Source organism: Thamnophis sirtalis, unplaced genomic scaffold (genome assembly GCF_051295495.1).
Source record: "Thamnophis sirtalis isolate CommonGarterSnake01/CBP01778 unplaced genomic scaffold, rThaSir2_p1.2 scaffold_2, whole genome shotgun sequence".
NCBI classification, from domain to species: Eukaryota; Metazoa; Chordata; class Lepidosauria; order Squamata; family Natricidae; genus Thamnophis; species Thamnophis sirtalis.
The window spans coordinates 159,417,761-159,441,846 of NW_028261382.1; the positions used below are offsets into that span (position 1 = coordinate 159,417,761).

Consider the following 24,086-nt stretch of genomic DNA (forward strand, 5'->3'; position numbering starts at 1 on the left):
TAGGTGATGACTGTGGAAGGGATGCACGAAAGTTCTTTGTAACCAATTGACACACTTTCTACAATTTGTAATGGAAGATGATTTTAAGGTGTTTATTTGTGTTTATTCAAAATATATATATAAGATATTGAAAAAAAGGAATTTATAAACACCCATTTATGGAAATCCTTTGTTTCCCCCTTCCAATCTTTACTAATACAAAATATTTGTCACTACTTTTGTTCCAAATGAGCCCCCAGGAAAGAATTTGCTTAATTATCTGGGCATGTGTGCTTTAATTCTACCATAGAAAATGGGAATTCAAGTGCTGACTATCCAAGCACGATGTACTGACCAAATCAAGCACGACAGCTTTGCAGATGCTAAGAATGATCATCACATTGAGTCAATTTTTTAAAAATACTTGATTCAACTGAGTCCAATTTTAGATTTTTATGCCTGGTAGTTTAAAGTCTCAAAGGTATATTAAAGCCACTGGAGTCATAATCATGTGTGTGAAATAGTAGTGGGTTTCAAATTTTTTTAGAACCTCTTCTGTAGGTGTTGCCTGCTTTGTGGGAGTGGCTTGCTGGCCATGTGACCAGGTGGGAATGGCTTGCCAGCCATGTGACTGGGTGGGAGTGGCTTGCAGGCCATGTGACTGGGTGGGAGTGGCTTGCCAACCATGTGACTGGGTGGGCGTGGCCAACTTGTAAAATGTGGTGAAACTCTCTTAACAACACTCTTGCTTAGCAACCAAAATGTTAGGTCAGAAACTCTGGCATTTGAAGCACGCAAGCCTTAAAGCTGTCAAGTTACAAGACCCTTGCACCCCAAACCCTTTAGAAAAAAAACCCTAGAGGGGGTTCAAACTTGACAGCTTTGTGGACTTCAACTCCCAGAATTCCTCCTCTCGCTCTTCATCTTGATGATGTGCAGACGGGCAGGGGCAGGGAGCTGGAACCGGTTCTAAACGGCACTGTAGATTTGTGGAACCCCTTCTATAGAAGAGGTTAGAACTGGCAGGAACCCACTCTTGGTGTGAAATGATACCAAACACCTTGAAACTATATAACATTTGTGATCCACTGAACTGGAACTAAATGTGGTAATTATTGACTTCAAAAATATTGTTTGTATGAGAAGAAAATACTAACCCACCAAATAATCACCCTAGTAAATTAATTGTTCTGATAATAACACAATGAATCTTAATCTTCTGCACTACTCAATCTGCTCTTCTTTATAATAATATTTTATTTTTGCAGTGTTCACCATAGATGTTGTTCTTTCTAGTGCTTCAAACATTTAATAAAATATATAATTTAAATAATCATTGCAATTCTTAGGCCAATTCTCAATCATGAATGCATGACTACATGTAATATATGTTCTGCCTCCCAAACCACCACATATTCTCCCACTGTGGGCTCCTTGCATGATTCAGAGAAACTGTGACATGGGTGCATTCATTTCATGATTGAAAAATTGTATTATATGTAGTTCTGAATGATGTGGGATGAAAACAATTGACTCCTTATTTGAAAAGTTGCAACTGTGACTTTTACAGAATTTGGTGCATTCTTTGAAAAGTGATGATACCTTGAGAGGAATTGTTTAGCGTCAGACTCAATAAAAAAAATGGTTAACTAATTGGCTTTTTGCAAAATCATCTTACACTATTGGATCAATAAAATTTGTTTAAAAACTCAGAAATTCGATCAACATCTTTCCAGGTGAATAGTACATTAATAGTTAGTTACTTCCCATTTGAAATAGCAAATTTAATTGCTAGGTGAATGCTTCTTAATTGCAATTGAAGACTTCAGCAAATTTGGGATTGACTGTGTATGTTGGCAGGTGAACACGGTGCTGCAAAATGTATTAGTACAAAATGAAATGATTACAGCATCCTAGAATTCTATAAAGTTTCTTGCATTACAGACCAGCTTAAAAATGAGTCAGATATCAGAAATCTGGGTGAGAACCTCAGGTTGGTTGCTTCAGGATAGTCAAATAACATTCAATTTTTCTTTTAATCTTTTAAAAGAAATGAACTGAAAAAAATATGGCTGGGGTTCATTTTTCAGTTCTCTTACCCTCATTTAAGAAAAACCTATGTGGTTTCAGTTGTTTAAACATGTTTAATATAGTTTGTCAGAGTTGCATCTGTTTTAAGTGGCAATAGTATTTTTAGCAATAGCAATAGCACTGAAACTTATATACCGCTTCATAGTGCTTTACAACCTTCTCTAAGTGGCTTACAGAGTCAGCATTTTGCCCTCAACAATCAGAGTCCTCATTTTACCCACCTCAGAAGGATGGAAGGCTGAATCAACCTTGAGCCGGTGAGAATCGAAATGCCAAACTACTGACAGCCAGCAGTCAGCAGAAGTAATCTGCAGTACTGCATTCTAACCACTGGGCCAATACGGTTCTTTACACTAGCAATATAGTAGCACCTAAAATTATATTATCTTTACACCACTTTCTCAGTGGCCTCTAAAATTGTATTAATCCCAATATAGAACTGGCAGACAACTCTGATATCTTTCATTCAATAAATGGAAATCTGTTCTAAAGACTCTTGCCAAACTCATTCTTATGCTATCAGTCATAAAGTCTAGACTATCAATATATCCCTTAGGTTGTAAAGAGCCATCATAAATTTTAGATTTGATTTTCATTTCTTTAGTCAGCATCTGGACAATGATAATCTCAGAATCAGTATGTTGCTGTTACACTGGTTTTGCATGTTTTCCAATTGTGGGCAGCTTATTTTGCATCATGTAAGTAGAGTCTTAGGTTTTTTTTCCCAGTACATCTTCAATTTGCTTTGGCCATATTTTTGTTGGTGCTATTCACTGAAACTTCCCTTGTGTGAATTACTTTTTCCACTGAGGTCTATAAAGGTGATGTTCTTCCATTCTGCATACATGCCCAAACCATCTTAATACGCATGTTTGTCTTTCAACCTCTCTTGTAGGTTATTTACTGAATCTCATTCTTATAGTATCTTCAGACAGTTGTGGAGGGAGATTCCAGAGGATGTTGTTGGTGTCACATTAGGAAATCATCAAGATTGTTCAGGCCTGCATTTAACCGTGCCCATGTCTCATATCTGTAAGATTTGAGCAAGATTAGCAGGACCGTGCCTGCAAGATCTGCATCTGTTTTCAGTGAAATGAGGCACCACATTAACAATTCAAAGAAAAGCAGTGGCTCTGCCAATTCTGACGTGTACGTCTCCTTTTGATGCTGATTTCCATTCTTCTACCAGTGACTTAAGAAACTTGAACTAATTGTTGACCCAATCTATTTCGACTCTGTTGGATACAGACAGTCTGCTGATGCAATACGTAGTTCTCTAAAATATATATGTATACATATATACAGTACATGCACATTCTCATTCTCTCTCTCTCTCTCCCTCCCCCACTTTCTCTCTGAATCATATACCATGATTCCCCAAAAATACAACCTACCCCCAAAGTAAGTCCTAGGATGATTTTAACCCATGTGCCCAATATAGGTCCTACAGCCAAAATAAGCCCTAATTAAGACCCTGCCCACTCCAGGATATATGGGTAAAATTTAAGCTGGGGGGGATGGGGGGATCTGTCGTACTACTTACCTTCGGATTGTTGCAACCAAGCCTCGCACACCCCTACACCTGCCTTGGCAGCTCATTTCTTCTGCAGCCGGCAAGGCTTTCCTGAAGGCATCTGCAGCCAATAACAGAGTTTCGAATCGATCTGGAGCTCTGTTATCAGCTGCAGAGGCCTTCAGAAAAGCCTTGCCGACCACAGGTGTTCCTGAAGGCCTCTGACAGCAAAAAGGAGGCTGGGGGTGATGCACACAAATTAGGTGAGTCAGGGAACAACATCCCATCCCCACACCAAAAATAAGACCCTGTGCTTTTTTTGTGGCAAAAAAATAAAACAGGATCTTCTTTTTGGGAAACACAGTGTGTGTGTGTGTGTGTGTGTGTGTGTGTGTAAAAAAAAAGAGAAGAGCTCTGTGTTGTAATATTATTTTACATTTATACTAGTGCAATGAACTTGGAAAAACAAAATAAAATACTGCTTCAATTTCACTGAAGAGAAAAGAAGAATGGCTAGAAAACCTATTACACCTTTTGTGAATTTTTCAACTAGCGTTTTCCACCATATGCTGATTACTGCTACTTGCTCTTAAACCCCCCCCCCACCCCTCACTGGGTCCAATCCAATAAGATTTATTTAAAAAGCACAGATTTACTGTTGAAAGAGAGTTCTTAAGCATCCATGAAAAATTTAAAAAGTTAATCACAAGCATACTAAAAAGCATTAAGATAACAGCTTCACACTGACAAGCCTCAAGTAGGCAGCTTGCCAAACTGTCTATTATTAATCTGGGTTGGCACTGTTCCCCAAAGCAGGAATTCCATTTTCATCTGCATGTCCTTCAAGTAGCTATATTAAGTTGTTTTAAAATTAATTTCGCAAACAACTGTTTGAATAACACCAAGTTTCTGTCAATGCCTGCTTTCACGTGTCTCTCTTTGATGCCACTACCTTTGAGGGTAACAGAGTAAAACATCAGTCCAAGTAGCGAGTCTTGCTGTCATGGAGATTCCTTTGTTCCTTTAACTGTGAAAAAAGTTTTCTGGCTCTATAACTTTTATTACTAAACCAAAAAGACAGTCTCCCACTGCCAACAAAGGCCATTCTAGTCTGTTTATAGAGTTTCAGCAGGGAGGGAAGTAAGAATATTAGTGATTTTTGAAGGAGGACTGAAGAATGCGGACTTAAACTTCCAGTGAGTGGTAAAGAAAATGCCCAACTGGAGAAACAGGGCAGCTGAAATTTATCTGGCGTTAAAGAGAGATAATCTGCTCATCCATATGTGCTCCATGTAGCTGCTTTTTTTTGTGAGGGGATGGCAGGAACTGTGTTTTTGCAGTAGGCTTGCTATCAACTGGGAGTCACAACATTACATTGTGTATACAGCCACTAATATTGCCTATAAGGACTTTAAATTCAACTCTAAAATCACTTTGAATTGTATTTATTTGTTAAATAAATATTTATTTAAAATGTATTTAGCTTTCTTTAAAGATTAAGAACTTTCAGACTGGCAACTTTTATGAAAATCGCTGGTCCAACTCTTCATCCAACTTTAGAGTTTTTTTTTTTGAGTTTTATTAGAATTTGTAGGCCGCCCTTTTCCCTGAGGGGACTCAGGGCGGCTCACATAAAACTGGGAAGGGGGGAATACAAACATCAAGATAGAAACATATAATAAAATGGTAGGCAACATACATTCATCATTCGGGAGGGGTAACTATCCTTATCCCCAGGCCTGACGGGCGAGCCAGTTCTTCAAGGCTATGCGGAAGGCTTGGACGGTGGAGAGGGTACGAATCTCCACGGGGAGCTCGTTCCAAAGGGCCTCCTTCTTCTTTAAAAAGCAGTTTAACTACAAGTATAAAGACCTGTATTTTCTGGAATATACAGCAAGAGGGTGATTACCCTTGGCTTTGGAAAGTTTCAAACAGATTTAAGATTTGGACATTGATTGAAAGGATTCTCTCCCTTGGGGAAAAATGTTCTGTTTATAATCTGTGCTGATTCAAAAGACTTTGAAGATTAGACATTAGAGGGCACCAGAAGTCTACTTTGAAAGAATTCTATTTCATTCATGGTAACATGAAGTTTTTGACCAATTTAACTCTTAATTAGCAGTGCTGGTGTAATTACGGAGGATTCAGCCCCACTGAATAAAACTGAAATTGATTTATAGATGGAATTAAAAATCAGAGTTTGTAAGAGATGGAAACAAAAAAATGAAAGATGATTATTCAAAATTGAAAAAAACAAACAAATAATAAACCAGACAAGTTATTTGGATTATTCCCTTACACTGAATTTACAAGAGGGGTTTGCTGGGGTTGCTACATTGGAAGTATAAAGAGGGCTTGATAAAAATGAAGAAAACAACTCAGAGAGGAAAAGTGTATGCAAAGACTGATTCTAGAACTTTCTTTGAGGATTTTAAAAGACTGTCCACAGAAAGTATATAAAATTAATTTATTTGACTAAGGTTAAAAGATTATTTTGAGGAATGTTGAAAAGCTTCTTGATTAGGACTGGATTATGATGGCTATTTCTGGCAATGCTTAATTATTTTTGAGTGGGGTGGAATTTTTATTATTTCAAGAGAGATGAGATTTATTTAAAGAGAAAGGATGGGTTCATCTGGGTGCAACAGATAATTTGTGATACTTAGGTTGTCATTTCTGATAACCCCTGCTGGACTTTTACTGTTTAAATAGTGAGGGATGAGGTTTTAAAGATGGCTTTATAGATACTGGGGAAAGTTATGGAATGAAGAGCTGTTTGATTTTAACCAACAGTGGTAAATTCTTAACATTGATTATACTTGCTCGGGATGAAGGGGAGGATTTTTTATTTTTATTTTTACCTTTTATCTCGGTTAATTTTCTTCTGCACCTTATTTTTTACTTGTTTTTCTTTAATGTATATATTTTGTAGTTGTATAAGTTTGACCTATATAATATAAACTGTAATAAAATCATTGAAAAAAGAATACCCGCTTATTAGTACTTCCCCTTTTCTAAGTCCAACTTTGAGGAGAACAGAGACAGGGCGAATATGATACTATCATATTATATCAACAGTATCAGGCATTCCAAAGGCAGCTTTAAAAAGCTGTGTTACATTTTGTTTCATAAATTCCCCCCCACTACAATTCTCAAGCAGCATGATCTCATGTTGCTCAGGAATTCTGGGACTTGAAGTTCACAGATTGTAAAAGGGCCATAGTTCCCCATCCCTGTTTTGGGCCATCATCAACCCATAAATTAATTCTGAACCACTGTGGAAAGCATTTTGATGGGAAAATCTTGACAAATATTTGTAACATAAAATACATAAAGCAAATTCAATCCAATCAGTTTAAGAGCAAGGAAGAAGGAATGTGATGGTGGATTTTCCTCTCAGAGATCACACTTGTATCTTTGACCTTATATGAAAAAAACCATGTAATTCTATGGCCTTGGAACACTGCTTCTATGATAGTAAATTACAACTAAATTACATTTATCAGGGAAACTGAATTCAGTTATGTTTTTTTAAAATGAAAATACTTGTGAATCTTATTTGAATGATGGGTCTATTTTCAAGACATTTCTAAATCTACTTTTAAAGTTAGCTTAACTTGAAAACCACCAAGTTTTTGTTTTCGTCTAATATAGAAAGCTTTGTTTGAGGGACAACAAGACTAGGAGAAAAAACCTTTTGCTTCTCTATTAACAAGGTATTTGTTAAATTATGTACAATTTCACATCTAGGTACATCTAAAACAGCTTGTACTCTTGCTAAATTACAAATTGCTGTGCATAATCCTATTGATGAGCAGTAATAACATATAAAGTCAACCAGTCACCTGCCAATTGGAGTCTTTAGCCTCTTCACTGGGCAGTGGGATAACCAAAAGATTCTGAAGAATAAATGCAGCCTACAAAGAAAAAAAAGAAGACAAACATCAACAGTGCCATCTGGCTGCATTTAAAAGAATCTAGGCTAGTACATACTGAATCAATGCAATGCAAAGGATACATTAAATTAATACGTCATAATTTTTCTGTTTTAAGCTTTTGGCCATGGAGTGGATTATTTAAAAAGGAATCAAATTTTGCATTCTTTAGTAGAATTGAAGCAGAGATGGAAAATTTCCTTTCTCTGTAATGTAATTTTTCTAACAAGTTCTTACACAGATTGACAGTTTAAAAAGATGAAAGTATTTGTAATTCAGCTACAATTAAACTTATTTTTAGTGCTAATGTTTTAATTGTTACAGTTCAGTCTGAAAATTGCTTCATGTTGCTTAATTTTTCATAATGGCTAACTTTATTGGTTTACGCTGTGGAGAAAATGAGGTATCCCTTAAAATTATTATGAAAAATGGGTTTCATTATTTTACATTTCCCTCCTGGGAAACTGCAATCCCAGAACACCTAGATGGCCTGTCTAAAGGCATCTTATGCTCTATGAAAAATAGGAGTAAGAAAGGTCTTACTCAAATTCAAAAATTGATGCAGTGAACCTATTGGATATAGGAATAAATATGTGTGTGTGTGTGTGTGTGTGTGTGTAAGGGGGAGGGGCAATCGCTCAGCCATTGTCTTGTCAGGAGAGGTGACAGCCCAGGTTCGGGATCTGATTACCTAGGATTTGGAGAAATATTATCTAATGTAGCAGATCTAGCACTATTCATATAAGAATAATCCACTGACAAAGTTTTGCCTTTAATTCCACACTGTACTTGTTTTCATTGTTCACTATTTCTTGGATAATCTTTTCAGAAGAGAAAGGGAGACAGGCAAAAGCTAAGGGCACAGTCCATGCTCTTCTAGATAAATGACCTAGGCACTTGATTCAACCCAAGCAAGTACCAAGTTATAATCAGTTGAAAATTCATGTTTACATTTCTGGGATTTACAAACCTCTCTTCGCACCATGCTGCATTCGGATTTATCCAGAAGGATGTTAATTACAGTTCCCCATAATCCTCCTGATATGTTCTGGCAACTTTCTGCTAAAGCGAAGCAGCCCACGTCTAGTGATGTAAGTGCTGATCCTATTGCAAGTGAAGTGAACTTTACCTAATAGCAATGAAAAAAGAACACATTAAATTTATTTAAATATTTGTGTGGCTGCTTATCTTAAAGCACACATCTGGATGCTATGTATTATAACTCATCTTCCCACTAAACTTTTTAATGCATTTTATATAGCATGTTGATGATTTATAAGTAACTGTTTAAATTAAGTACTGCTTTAATAGTATCATTTTTAAATTATTTGCCTCAACCTAGTTCAGTGTTGGTGAACCTATGGCATGCATGTCAGAAGTGGCACACAGAGCAATCTCGCTGGGCACGGTAGTACGTTGCTCTTCCTGGTTCCGGCCAGCTGGTCTTCATGTACATGGGAGCATCAGAAACCGGAAGAGCAGCTCCCTGGGGTGCATGAGCGCCAGAAACCAGAAGACCAGATGACCAGCACGCATGCACATTCTGGAACTCGGAAGCTCTGCTTCCTACTGAGCGCATGTGCACTGTGGAACTGCTCTTCCAGTTTTCAGTTCTCCCACACATGTGTACTTGGCAGCTGTTCTTTTGGTTTCCAGCGCTCTCCTGTGTGTGCATGCTCTCATTTCATCACCTGATGCTGAAAAGGTTTGCCAACACTGACCTAGTTGCTAATATTAAACATATGCTTTTAGAAATTAATGGAATTAATGGAGCATACAAAGTCCATATACAAAATCTTATAGGATAAATATTTTCAAACATAAGAAACTAATCATTTTCCTACAAAACTATAGTAGCACATATCATGGCATGAAGACAAACTTTTTATCCTAAACCCAAGAGAATTTAAAAAAAATCCAAATTTAAAATCTCAGTAAATTAAATTTAATTTTATCTTTTTTTTCTCTTCCCCCACAATATGCTTAAAACAGCAAAAAGAAATATTTCTAAATCTAACAATCATATGTATGAAAACATTTTATGCACTAGAACAGTGGTTCCCAAACTTTTTCAGTCTACCGCCCCCTTGGTGCTACAAACTGATCCTCAGTGCCCCCCACCCGGTGGTGGAATTCAATTTTTTTTCTACCGCTTCTGTGGGTGTGGCTTGGTGGGCGTCATGTGACTGGGCTGTTTGCACGATGGAAGGAAGATAGTAAGAGTAAAATTCAAAACTGTAACAATTAATTGCACATTTATTCAAAATCCTATTTAAAAACCTTTCAGTTAATGTTAATTCAACAAAATTGTTGAACATGATCCAGTGATACCAGGTTTTCAAAGTCTGATAGTCATTTATCAAGAACCTTAGTGACTAGTAACTTGGTAAACTCAGTAAAATTTGGTAACTACTTCACTGTTCAGTAAATTCTTAATGTGATGGATGGGCTTGATGAAGTGATACCAGTTTCCCAAAGTCTGGTTTTAAGTCACTTAGCAGGAGTCTTAAATCACCACATTCAGTAATCTGGAGTTGATTTCTTTGCTTGGAGAGAAGTTGGATGACCACACTGAAGCTACGTTCCACCAAATATGATGTTGGAAATGCAACAAGGAACTTCTTAACCACTGTCTATAGTGCAGGATAGTGATCAGAAATTTCTTTCTGTAACCAAAACTCTTGGTATGATTTCTTAAACTTTGGCTTCAGCTCAATGTCATTGTGCAGCTTTATGAGTTGTTCCTCCACTACCCCATCTTCCTCAGTATCTGAAAATGGATTTATCACCCAATCTGGAATTTCCATCAAAAGAAGATCCTGGTATCGCTCAGACATATCTTTATGTAGCATGTCCAAATGGTCACAAAAAACTTGAAGATCATCATCTTGTATCCCACCTTTCTCTTCTAGCTCAGAGAAACTCAGAAATTGGTATAGCTCGGCACGGCCTATATTGCGCTTGAATAGAGTTAACTTTGAAATAAACATAGAGATGACAGATTTGGCCTTAATAAGAATTGACCTAATTTCCTTGCAACTGCAAATTCACTTCATTGAACTTTGCAAATAGTTCTGATAAATAAGCAATGTCATGCCTGATCTCTTTGAGTTCACCACTGAGCAAGGCATTCTTGTCTTTAAAAAACTCCACAATAATGTCAAAAAAATTGTAAAAACGTCTCACAGAGTTGCCTTTTGATAGCCAACGAACTTCTGTATGAAGCAGCAAATGATCAAAATTTTCATCATTGAAAAGGTATTGAAAAAGTGACTTATGACCATTTTTGACAGTTATGACCACTGTGGCATCCCCATGGTCGTAAGATCAAAATTTGGGTGCTTGGCAACTGACTCACACTGTATTTATGGTGGTTGCAGTGTCCCGAGGTCATATGATCATCTTTTGCAACCTTCTGACAAGGCAAAGTCAGTGGAGAAGCCAGATTCGCTTAACAACGTTAGTAACAAGTGCAATGATTCATTTAACAAGTGGCAAGAAAGATAATAAAATAGGGTAAAATTCACTTAACAAAATAAATTTTGGGCTCAATTATAGTCATAATCTGAGAACTACCTGTAGTCTGCAGCAGGGGGGAAAAGGCTTTTCAGAGCGTAAAGAGATAGCAGAGTTTGGAATGTAAGCAGGAAGAGAGCAAGTTTATATCTTCCCTAGCAATTTGTGAAATAAAGGTGGTCCTTATCTTACAACTGTTAGTTTAGTGGCAGTATGAAGTTACAATGGCACTGAAAGAATTGAGTTATGACTGTTTTTCACACTTATAACAGTTGCACCATTCCCATGCCCATGTGATGAAAATTCAGATACTTGGCAACTTACTCATATTTATGATGGTTGCAGTGTCCCAGGGTCATGTTGATCATTTTTGTGACCTTCTGACAAGCAAAGTCAATAGGAAAGGATACAAATGCCACTTTATAGCTAGTACAACTAATGATTAAAGATATTTCACTCATTACTGGGAATGAGATCAGGGCAATGACAATTCATTTTGGGGGGGGGAACACAAGGATGTAGTCAGGACATGATGTTAAAGTGCACTGTAAACTATTTTTATTAGGTATGTCAATGCTTGAGAACCACTTGTCTCAATTCCACAAACTATTCTGAACAAAATGTGCCTCCCTCTTTCAGCAGATCAGCCAGCCAGCTAATGCTATAAAAATTATTACTAATTTATAGCAATAGCAGTTAGACTTATATACTGCTTCATAGGGCTTTCAGCCCTCTCTAAGCGGTTTACAGAGTCAGCATATTGCCCCCAACAACAATCCGGGTCCTCATTTTACCCACCTCGGAAGGATGGAAGGCTGAGTCAACCTTGAGCCGGTGAGATTTGAACAGCCGAACTGCAGAACTGCAGTCAGCTGAAGTAGCCTGCAGTGCTGCATTTAACCACTGCGCCACCTCGGCACATTTAAAACACATTTTCTGGAGTATTTCCAGCAGTGGACAAGACTAAGATTGTTTATTAATCCAGATGATTTTAAAAAGAACCCTATTAACAATACTAATAATATAGAAAAAAACATGCATCTATGAAGTAGTTGCAAAATCATGCCCTGCCCCAGCATGAAAGGATTACAATCCACAACCTCTTTTGTACGCTGTTCAATCCTAGATGCTCTTCCTCTTAGAATCACATCCCAAAATTTCAGCTTCCTCTGCAATTTTTTACGGAGGCAGCTCAGTTTCTAACCAGCATGACAGACCGGCTGAGGGTCTCCATGCGCTCATGTCGGGTGGGACAGGACCTTCGGCTCTTGTGAAGCTGTTCACCCACATGCCCATTCGTTAAATAACAGGGGGCCGCGGAGAAGGAAGGTGGCAAAGCCGGCGAAAAGCAGGGAAGACAACTCCATCGCTACATTTAGGGGTTCACGGCTGCTGCCCCCCCCACAGCTGGAGGAGCAGTTTTAACTGCCAGTCTCGTGCGATGAAGAAGAACCCAGCCCTTCCACCCATTGAAGGTGCGTGCGAGACCCAACCCTTCCCAAAGGCGTGGCATCGCCAGTTCCTGGTGAGACAAGACTGAGCCGCCACCTCCACACAAGCCGTGCAGGGAAGGACTATCGCTTTCGGTCCTATCGCATTCTCTTCAGCACCTACACGCTAAGGTAGGCGAGTCGGGAGTACAGTACAGCAGAACACCTCCAACACTCCTCTGCCACCTCCCTTGCCTCTTAGCACCCCCCTAAGTCATCCCCCCAGGGGGCGGTACCGCCCACTTTGGGAACCACTGCACTAGAACATAAAATAGAGAAAATTATAACTTTATCTAATAAACAGATTTGAATCCATGATTAGCCATCATCAACTTACATATATATTCTTAAGATTTTTTTTAAAAAAAATTAAATTATGCATCCTTGGTATTTGCCACTAGAAACATAATCTTAAATGTATAGAGATACCTCAACTGTATGTTGGAAATGTGAACAACAAGGGAGTTTTTATCATCCTTGGTGGCCATGTAAAACAGCTAAAAAAATTGGATTCAAATACATACATTAATTCAGAAGATCTTAAAGATTAACATACAATTGAAACCAGAAATACAGTATTCCTTATGGGATTTTCTTCTGTAATTCATACTTTTCATATTGACCAATGCAGAGAGACAAGAAGGAAATTGTTAGAACAGCTGTTCTTCCAACTGCCATCTTAGTTTATAAGTGGACAATATAACTTCAGAAAGTCAAAATTATTTAATCCAGTTCCTTCCTTTATTTTTACTGTAATTATTTAGCTATAATAATAACTGTTTCCCTTCAATTACTCCTTCTCTTTTTTCTCTCTCATTCAATTTATCCACAACCACTGAAAAAAAGAACTCCATACCCATTCCCTCCTTGTTCAAAAGCTTTGAGTGAACATTTTCAGTACTAAAGAGCACATCAAAAAGCCAGTGTGAACCAGATATCCAATCCACACATTCAATTAAATGGAGTGTGTGTGTGTGTGCGCGCGTACACACACACACACACACACACACACACACACACACACACTATAACAGCTTAGGATACCAGGCACTGGATACCAGGCAAAACACAATGAAAATTCTTATTCTGCAGCAGAAGTTAGATTAGGGCAGTGCAAAGGAATAATTTCTATCTAATTTTAGTTCTTGTTTTTCAAAAGCTGTGTCATTTTGTATGCTAATCTTTGCACACAAGCAAAACATCTGCCTTCCTTATTTATCCAGTAGCTGACAATTGCCAGAACAATTTAGAATTTGATCATAATGGTGACTATGTTACAGACTTCTGATTCTTTCCCTAACTATCCCAAATAAAAAAGAAAAGCATCTCACAAGTGATTGAGGCCTACGGCAGAGCAAACAATGTTATTTAAATATTTTAAGAACAAGTAGGTGATTTCTGAAGCCTCTTCAAAAAGATGAAATACTTCTGTTAATTGGGAAGCCTTAAATGCAGCAAATTCCCATTTGATTTCTTTCCAAAATTCAAGGCAGAAAAAAGCAGCTAGTTTATTAATAATCATTTGTGTACATGTCAATGAAAGGGTAAGAAAAAATGATCGCCATCAGTTTTGCTTTAAAAGATCCTGCCTCTATTGGCATTAATCCGATGTTGTATGGCAGGGGTCCTCAAACTTTACAAACGGGGCCAATTCACGGTTCCTCAGACTGTTGGGGGGCCGGACTGACTGGATGGGTGTGGCTAGGTGGTCATGTGACTGGGTGGGTGTGGCTAGGTCATGTGACTAGGTGGGTGTGGCCAATTTAGCAATCCATTAAACAATGCACACAAATTAAACTTTAATTTGTTTTGCTCCTGGGGATGTTTTATTTGCTTTTGTTGCATGTTGCTCTTTAGGTTGACTTTTCTTTTTACTAGATTATTTTTTCATTTGTTTAGGAGTCTAATGGTCCAACTCAGGAAATTCAGTTTTGCAGCAATTCTTCTTAGCCAACAGGAGCTTACAATCAACAAGTCTCTCTCTGTCTTTCTCTCTCTCTTTCTCTATCTTCTGAATGTGGGGAAGGTAAAAAACAGGCCTGTTTTTTGGCCTCCCGGGGCATCTGTGCACTCCATTTTCCACTCCAGAAGCATTCTGCAGACAAAAAATGGGTGAAAACAGCCCGTTTTTGGGCTTCTGGGACCAAAGAGTGGGTGGGGCGATGTAGGCAGGGCAGCCTCATGATCCTGTGCGGGCCAGATTAATGGCTTCGGCAGGCCGCAGGTGGCCCTTGGGCCATAGTTTGAGGACCCATGTTATATGGCCAGGAAAGGTTACGGAGAATTCATTTGTTCTTTGGGCTTGCAAAGCAACAAAAGGAAAGTTTCTCCTTTGTATGCTGTGGTTGTGGTACAGATAAACAGTAACACAAGGACGAAACAATCTAAAGTTCTTTCCACGGTTGATGCTGAATCAAGAAATAACCACACAATTGCTAAGATCATTATTTCCTACCTCTGCAGTTACAAGCCTGGGAGCCAAGTTGGTAAATAATATTTTCACTAGAAGAACAACACTATTATGGCCATGACAATGGAAAAATACGCAATAAAAGATGTGATTTTTACTAACCTCGGGGTCTCTGTCTACCCATAATGGAATGAGCCATGCTAAGCCTTGTCGAAATTGACCTTGTTCTTCACTGGTATCATATGGCAAGAACCAGAGTGAAACCCAATCCTATGAAAGAAATTATTTCTATTAAAAACCAAACAAACAATTTTCGGATTCTCTCTGAACTCAGTTTACATATACTACAAATTGTTTATATATTTTCCAACCATTTATACCTATGAACTTTTTGAGTCAGTGAAATGCATATCCTAAACCAGTGCTTAAAAGCACACATAATAAAAGAATACTAGTATATTTTGTATATTAAAAGCACAGGGGAAAAGATCACCGAATAATGTAGTAAAGTTAGGAAAAATGGAGGTATCGTAAAAATAAAACCAGGAACTAATTTCACTTCCTTTACAAAATTGCATTTTATATTTGGCGTTATAAATGTATGAAAAAGTTATGCTAATTTAATACTAAAGTTTTATTAAAGGTTATTGTTTATTAAATTAAGCTGAATATACAGTTAAAAACCTAAGGAACATTGAATACAAAACAAAAAATAGAGTCTATATCTTTTGTAGGAATGTAACTAACTCTACTTCATCTAGCCTAGTTGGAAAAGAGTCCTTACAGTATATTTATTCACTGGAGGAAATAGCTCTGAAACTGAACAAAAAGGTTCTATATAATAGGTTTCTGGAACTTTTTTACTGGAGAAAAGCTTAATTTCTAGGTATGTTCTTCTCATTCTTCTTACTTTCAGTTTCTCCCAACAATTATGGACACTGTTATTTTTAGTTCAGTTACATTCCTTTAAATATAGTGGTGGTTACACATCAATGTAACAAAAGCAGACTTCAAAAAACAAATGAAGATATCAGTTCACCTTACTTTTTGACAGTTCTCCTTCTCATCATCAAAAGGCTGAAATAATACATTACTCTTACTAGAAAACTGGACTTATCACTGATAGAGGACTTTTGATATTAGATGGAGCCCATATATGGCCCAAGGGTCAGAGAATACTCATATCTCTATTATAATATAGCACCAAAGCAAACAGGCGCAGCTGTCTAGAACTAAAATTTAATTTGCATATAAGCATATAAGATGAACAAACTGATCAGATGTTGCATAGTCAAATTTCAAGTTATAGGTATGCTGACTTTTATTCCACTGAATGCATAAAGTGGACAATTACAATAAACTGTTATGCATTAAAAATGTTTATCAGTGTCTAAAGGGGAAAAAGGAAAAAAAAAAAAACTAAAATTTACCAACCAATCAATTTTAAGTATCTAGTCCTATAACCTCCATACATTATTTTAAACTTTACTATATATTTAGTCAATCATCAGTACTGAGGGCAATGGTCCTTCTTAAATACTAAATGGTTCCACTTCTTACAAGCCAAAAATAAAATATTCATGCTGCAATGTAAAAAATAGTATCAAGAATAGTGAGGTGTGAAAAAAGTTATACTGAGCCAGCGGTGCCCATTGCCCACCCTTTCTCGCTTGGGGGGAGGGCAGGTGGTAGAAGAGGAGATAGTTCCCTGCCCACATAGTTCCATTTGTGTGAGTGGCCACCACTGGTATGAGGGGAGTATTGCGTGCACGCAGACACTGACCCGCCACTTGCGTGGCCCTGTTCCAAACAGGCTTGTTGTTCCAAATAGACCTGTTGCATGGCCCTGTTCCAAACAGGCCTGTACTAAGCAATGTACTAATCAAAGAGAAGTTTATTTTATTGTTTTCATACCTCATCTTGAGCCTGAATACTCATTTCATGGGACAAGTGAAGCAAACAAAGGACAGCACTCTTGGTAACTCCTTTTCCCATGAAAGACATGGCATTGCCTCCCCACTCAACATAAAAAGATGAGATGACCTGACAGGAGAAGCAAAAAAAACATCAACAACAACACAAAAACCTGCTATTCAAAGGCATCACAACTTTGTCACAAATATCAGCTTATCAATCCTTAAAGTTAAACTCTGGAACAGTTTTGACGGCTGCTTGGGGAAATGAAACTTCGTTTACATGCAAATTCTGTTCTTTCTGAATTCGGAAATAGTTTCGGCTCTCTCAACGCATACATTCAGCAATTATAAATTCTTGTCCTTACTGGACGCTGGCCAGATGTAAGATGCAAAAAAAATGTATTAATTGTGTCACTTTGGGGATATGCAAAAAGTGGAAGAGTTTAAAAGCCTGTAGAATTTTAATCAAGGCCTGAAGAGCTGACAGCTATCGTGCAATATATCTGGGTATATAAACTGTGAGAGATAATATTTCCTTTGAAAGAATTATGCCTGCATAATGTATGTCTAAAGATCTGGAGTGTGATAATTTTATTCTGCTTATTTAAAATTATCGTTAAGTTCACTTTCTAAACTCTGCATAAACTCAAATTAGATGTGACATAGGATGCCTTTAATAAAAATTTCTGTTATTTTTAAGGGATAGATAACAGGTGTAGCAGGAAATGGATCTGATCAAATGAATTATGGCTGAGAAAAGCTAATTCACTCACCCCCTTACTCATTTTGTTGCAATTAAGTATACTAACCTAAAAACTGCTACAAAATCCCTTCTCACATTGTAAGTCTCCATTCTTTCCTGATCTCTCATTTAGACTGCAGTCCAGCAGGAAGATCTTTTTCTTATTAATAACACACAAGTTGCTCTAAGACTTTTTTCAGCTGTGAGTTTGGTTTTTTTTAACACAATGATGAACATATAATATTTAAATTACACATAACAATTAAAAATATTCTATTCTGCTGGGCTCTATGTTAAAATCTTAGAGTCAATTTGTGGTGCTCTCACAAAGCAAATGATCTGAGGATTAGGCTTTTTAAAAAGAAATTAACCAAGTAATATGCATTATTCAATATATGCTATTTTATATCTAATTCATCTTCAGAAGGGTAACTATTATATGGCAAGTGTAGTTTTCAAAATTAGTTATAGATACATATTTGTAGTCTACAGTAATGAGAGATGTAAAGATACAACAATTATTAATGAAACTATTCATTGACCAGAACCTGATAAAATACTATACTAAATGTTTTCAAAAGATGAGCTCCCTAGAAAAACTTCCAATTGTACAGGATATAGTGAAACCTGTCCCCCTTCCCTCTGGTGAAATCTTGGCTGGAGTGTCAACCATTCTGTTTAAAGCAGGATCAATCCACTCTTTTTATTTCCCAACCATTAAAAAAAAATACCATTGTTTGTTTACCTCAAGAAGCCCAGCTAAGTATTTCTTGCAAATCATGAATGGCTCCACTGTGACAGAGTATGAACTCCAGCCTGGCAGTGCTGTGACATGAACCATACTATTTAATGTCCTTTCCAAGAAAGGTAATCCATAGAAATGAGGGGCATCTGTTACTCGCAAATACTGCAGAAGCTTCAAGGCTAGTTCTGTTCGGAAATAGCCAGTAAGTTCCAAATCTTTTCTATTAAAAAAAAAATAGAGAAAATGGTAAGAAAGGGTATTAGAGAGCCAGTTTGGTCTAGTGCAGGAGTGTCAAACTGGTGGCCCACAGGCCAGATGCGTCACGTGCAGGCCACGCCCACCCCAGTTCCGCAAAAAGGTTGTGTTACATCACATGACGTGATTGTCTAGTGGTAAAGACATAAGGCTAGTATCCAGGAGACCAGGATTTCTAGTCATACTTTAGGTAGGAAGCTATCTGGGTAACTTTGGGCCAATCATTGCCACTCAGACCTAGGAAGTAGACAATTGCAAACAACTTCAGAAATCTTGATAAGAAATCAGGAGGAAACTTCTGAAAGACTTCTGAGGTTCTAATTAAGCTTTGAGGCAGCTGATTGTGGTCCTGGGACATCACATCTTGCACTTCAAAAATCAACTAATTATACTAGTGATTTATATTGCTGGGTATCTCGTTTTATGCCATACCTGTCAGTAACAGACATGAACCTGAGTAGAAGTGTGTTAAAGAAAGCAATCAATTCTTTCTGCAATTGTTGTCTTACAGCTGTCTTTAGCTCATCAGCTTCATCTTGGACCGGAGATTCTGGCGGGACCACAAGATCTAATAGAGATTTTGGATTCTGCACAGGAGATCAAGGCATAACATCAATAAAGAACATGTTTCACTGTCTATTCTCCAACAGAGCATAAAACTCAGTTTGAAGCTAGCAGTTGACATGCTTTTTCGTACTAGAAAGAAGCTATTTATGAATAAATTTTCTGAACAATTTATACAGAATTAATATGCTGCATGACGGAGATCACCAGTTATTCAGTAAACTAATTTCAATGATATAAAAATTCAAGCAAGCAGATGGTAAGAGTTTCCTGGCAGAGACAAGACAAATTTACCAAATGGTTTATTAATTGACACTAACTCCTTGGCTACAACCTACCAGATTCAGTGACTTTGTGAAGAGTTTTCTTTTGGTGAATATATTTAAATGTACTTCCTGTCACAATAGTCATTCTATGGCAAGCATACATTTCTCCTGATCTAAAATCGGTTTTTATTCAGAAAAAAACATGATTGTTTCTAATGCATGTGCTTTTCATTGTGGAAAGTCTTGTGCATCTTATTTTTATATGAGATAACTTTTAATAATGGTGGGATAAAAATCTAATAAATGAATGCATGACTAATGGGACAAAGTCTTTTTTTCTGCAGAAGATCAGGGTCCTTCTCCTCCAATTCATTCCAGTATGCAGTGTCATGATTTGAGACCATACTATGGGAAGAAACTATCATTTCCTAAGTTAGTGTCAGTCCTGGTGCCATTCTGCTGGTGGGGAGATTCGTGATTGGAGTGCTTTGTGACTTGGATCGCTGTTGTGCCACATTTGTTTCCCTGCCATACCGAGAGCTTGAAGGACCTTCGGATCCTGCAGTGACTTTCATACGGAACGGCATCAGTACACGTGTGACAATGTAAACCAGCATGGTCTGTCACATCATTGGAGTATATTGGGTGTATTGCGCGCACATAGGAGAGGGCGGGCCACAGAAGGGTGGGGCACAGGAGGGTTTAAATGGTGGAGGGAAGTAAGGAATTACAGGCTTGACTTTAATTCACTCGTGTTTTGCATTGTGTCTTTGTTGGAAGTATCGGAACAGGCTTATAAAGATTACATTTACCATGAACTACCTGCTTATTCGTCTTGTTTGTTTTCTTTGCCTGAATGGAAACTGACAGCTATATTACCAATACAGATTGCTCCATCCAAAAAGAAAAAGAAAAAAATACAAAATTATCAACTGCTTCTAATACTTATTATGCACACATAGTAAGTATAGTAAGTAGAGATAGTAAGTAGAGATAAAGAGTCCTTTGAGACAAGTGCAAAGGCACAAATATGTAAGTACAGGAAAGTACCTTGGTACTCATTGTGAATTGGTTACGAGAAATGTGTTGACTACCTAAAATGATGAATACTAAACAAATGTTTTCCATGAGGAATAATGTAGTGAGTGAGTCACAAGGCAGCCGATACCAACAAGTCTGAGTACCAAACAAATGTTGAGAATTGGAACAAAATGTTTGTATCAAAATGCTCTAAGTACCAGATTTGATAAGTTTCAGAGCAGTGGAATACCAAGCTACCACTGTATGTGAAAATACATAATCAGGTGTTACCCAAGATCCTTACATGCTTCAGGACCACATCCAGGATCCATTTTAGGTGTTCAAACTCTGAAATATTCTTCTGTTCCTTTATAAACTTGTTTAAAAAACATATGACATCAGCCAAAAGTTTTTCATCCTCTGAAGATGCTGGAAGCACTTGAAGAAACCTGTTAGGCATAAACCATGATATCGTGCATGTCATTTTGTAGCAGTATCCTGTTACTAGCATTACATGATTAATGTAGTTTGGTGAAATATAAAGTTAAACTTAAAGAGATTGAAAACAGCAATGTGCTGATGCTAAATATAAATGTCAGAAATACAAAGCAGATGAATGCAAGAGGTCTTTTTTCATAATAATACAAATAATAAACATCAAAAGGTTTCAACCATTAAACACCATACTTTAAAAAAAACATAGCAGAAGGAATGGTCAAAGAAGAAATGTATTGCCTTTATCTTTTTTTCCTATTCTTTATGCATTTAGCCTCCATGAACCATCTGTATTTACAAATCATATATTCAGAAAATTGCCAAAATCAGACGTCTCACTGATCTAGGCATGCCTCACAATATGCTGGCAGGCAGATGAATGCAGTGCTTACAGTAGGAAGGGCGAAAGGGCCAAACATATTTTCTAGCACTGCTTTATCCTTAGCCAGCCTGTGAATGTGGAAACTTCTGCCTTTTTGGTTGCTAAATACAACTGATTTACCGTTTTCAAAAGCATTTCTTGCTGCGGAAAATGTTTGGGAACATTCTAAAGAAACTGGCTATCTTTGAAAATGTCGAAGCTAAATCTACAGTGACAGATGGCTTTGTAGTCAGTTAGGTAGCTTGTTCTTACACACCAACCTGCTTAATGCTGTTTGCCAAGCCAAGGACTTGAAAGTGGCTCCACAAGGACTACCACTGCACATTAATGCCAGCCTATCGTTCAAAATATAAAAATTCATTTTTGTGACAGCAGCTCTAACTTCCCCGTGAGATGCTGCTTGAGTGATGGCATTAAGACAATCCTGTAGACCGAAGGTTGCACATGTTAACTTAAGGATAATAATATCTTCTGAGGAGAGCTTTAAAGTGCTGGAAAATCTGGAATTAAAAAAAAAGAACATTAAAATGGCAACTAAAAGATTTATTTTAAAGTAACCAACCAATATAGCATATTCATTTTTTCTTCTTTCATCACATTGATTTAAAGTTTTATCTTTTTGGAACCATCAAATAGAATTTGATCTTCTTGTTCTATGGGGCAGTTCATGAAGAAATCTTTCACTATTGTGTTTTTCATAAGTTTACACTGGATACACAAAGACTACCACAAACATATACCCAATCAAGATCAGAAGCTATGGAAAGTTTAAGGAAAAACTAAGGATATGGTAGAAATGAACTGCCTGTGTAATTGTTTGCTAAAAATTTGGAGAACGGACCACTGGCTAGAAGCTTTGTTAGGAATCGCTGACTTTAAAACATTATTGGGTTCCTGTTTTCTCCCTCCCTGATCATTAATCATACTAGCTGGAGATGACAGAATTTGAAATCTAAGATTGCCAACCCTATTCCCAACCGGAGTTTCAGTGTTTTATGGTATGGTTTCATTCATTAAAACAAAAGTATAAACATTTCCAAGTGAAGACCGAAAACTAAGTCAGGATTGCTCTTTGTTAAATATAAATTGGAAGAAACATCAGAACTGGAACAACAAAATGAATGGCTTACTGTTCTGCTGCTGTCTCATAACTGGCAATCGCAACTAAATTATCTGCTCCATGGAACCAAGACAAGTTCCAAGCCATTTTTAGCATATCTGACACGTGTTTCGAGGCCCAGAATTCACAAGAAAAAGGTAACACCACCGAGTTAGGACTGACAGCATGATATGCAGAGACTTTAATAGGTAGATGATACCTTTAGGAATAAAAAGGGACAAATTGAAATGACACTAGTTTTGGAGAACAAAACTTGTATTGTTGACTATTTGATTATAGTCAGGGTTTAAGACTTCTGAAATATTTCTTTATACACTACTGTTACATGGCATATTAAATGAGTTCCTATTCAAGTTACTGACAGTACCCCACATCAACTTTACATCTATCAATTATGTAGAATCAGTTCATCATAAACGAGAATCCAATTTAAAAATAATGTTCTTATGCCCCATCTTGTTATACCTTGAACAAACAGCAACAATTAACAGGAACATTTATAATTTGCACTCTGTGTATTGATTGAATATGCACAATGAATTAAGGAATAAGTTTGTTTTAATCATGGTTTTTAACAAAATATAGTGATAGAGATTCACACATAATTCTAATTAATGCCAGCCTAGCATTCATATTATTTAAAATATTTCCCTAACAGTGCAAAAACCAGTATTTCTGCATGGGTAACTCTTAATATGAATAATAACTTTACCTCCTTACAACAGCAACAGGCAAGGTGAAGTGGGAAATGGTACAAGGATCACAGGAAACAGTATCAGCCCTGCATAAAACGAACAAATGAATTCAAACAAAACCAAAGAAGACACTTGCTGTTAATCAGGACATGCATTAAATGTCATATATGTTTAGCTAAGCACTGTCATATCTACCCAGGGCAATGCTCAAGTGTAGTGAAGGAAAGCTGCATTTCAGCTTTATGTCTGTCAGCTTTCACACTGGGGCTCAGTACCAAATCCAAGTCCTTAGCTCTCTTCTTATTCAGGAAGTGGCTAAATTAGAAGCAGATGATTCTTTGACATGACTTCTCATTCCAGACGAGAATGAAGCCTGATACACAAAGAGGATTTTAACCATCTCCAGAATAAAAGTATCAAAGGCTTTTTTTAAAGATAGGGGTCTCCCAAACGAAAACTCTCGGGGTTTCTTCCCTCTTATCATTCTCATTTGACAGCTATGTAACTACTCTTTGACGATCTTGGAAGACAGCTGATAAACACTGAAATAAGGATGCTTTCTAGCCTGGGAAATTCTGGTTTCCATCTCATCAGCTGCAGGCCTTACAATATCATATAAATTGGGAATAAATGGGGAACTCATAAAATTTGCAGATGACACCAAGCTGGCAGGAATAGCCAACATTCCAGAAGATAGGCTAAAGACACAGAAGGATCTTGACAAACTTGAACATTGGGCACTATCTAATAAAATGAAATTCAATGGTGAAAAGCGTAAGGTTCTACATTTAGGCAACAAAAACGAAATGCACAGGTACAGTATAGGTGGTATCTTGCACAACAGTAGTAATTGTGAAAGGTTAATGCCACTTTATAATGCCTTGGTAAGGCCACACTTGGAATACTGCATTCAGTTTTGGTCGCCTAGATGTAGAAAAGATGTGGAGACTCT

The 24,086-nt window shown here is 37.3% G+C and overlaps 1 protein-coding gene across 1 annotated transcript in view; it reads right to left on the reverse strand.

Moving 5' to 3' along the window:
* RTTN (rotatin) overlaps window positions 1-24,086 on the reverse strand; it is a 100,874-nt gene that overhangs the window by 41,852 nt on the left and 34,936 nt on the right. Inside the window, exons 24-33 of the mRNA XM_087707317.1 lie at window positions 23,152-23,220; window positions 22,450-22,638; window positions 21,580-21,819; window positions 20,747-20,891; window positions 19,025-19,179; window positions 18,338-18,557; window positions 16,849-16,977; window positions 15,097-15,204; window positions 8,489-8,647; window positions 7,429-7,500 (exon numbers count right to left, since the gene is read on the reverse strand). Of these exons, the coding sequence (XP_087563443.1) occupies window positions 7,429-7,500; window positions 8,489-8,647; window positions 15,097-15,204; window positions 16,849-16,977; window positions 18,338-18,557; window positions 19,025-19,179; window positions 20,747-20,891; window positions 21,580-21,819; window positions 22,450-22,638; window positions 23,152-23,220 (1,486 nt within the window). The remainder of the gene's footprint in view (window positions 1-7,428; window positions 7,501-8,488; window positions 8,648-15,096; window positions 15,205-16,848; window positions 16,978-18,337; window positions 18,558-19,024; window positions 19,180-20,746; window positions 20,892-21,579; window positions 21,820-22,449; window positions 22,639-23,151; window positions 23,221-24,086) is intronic.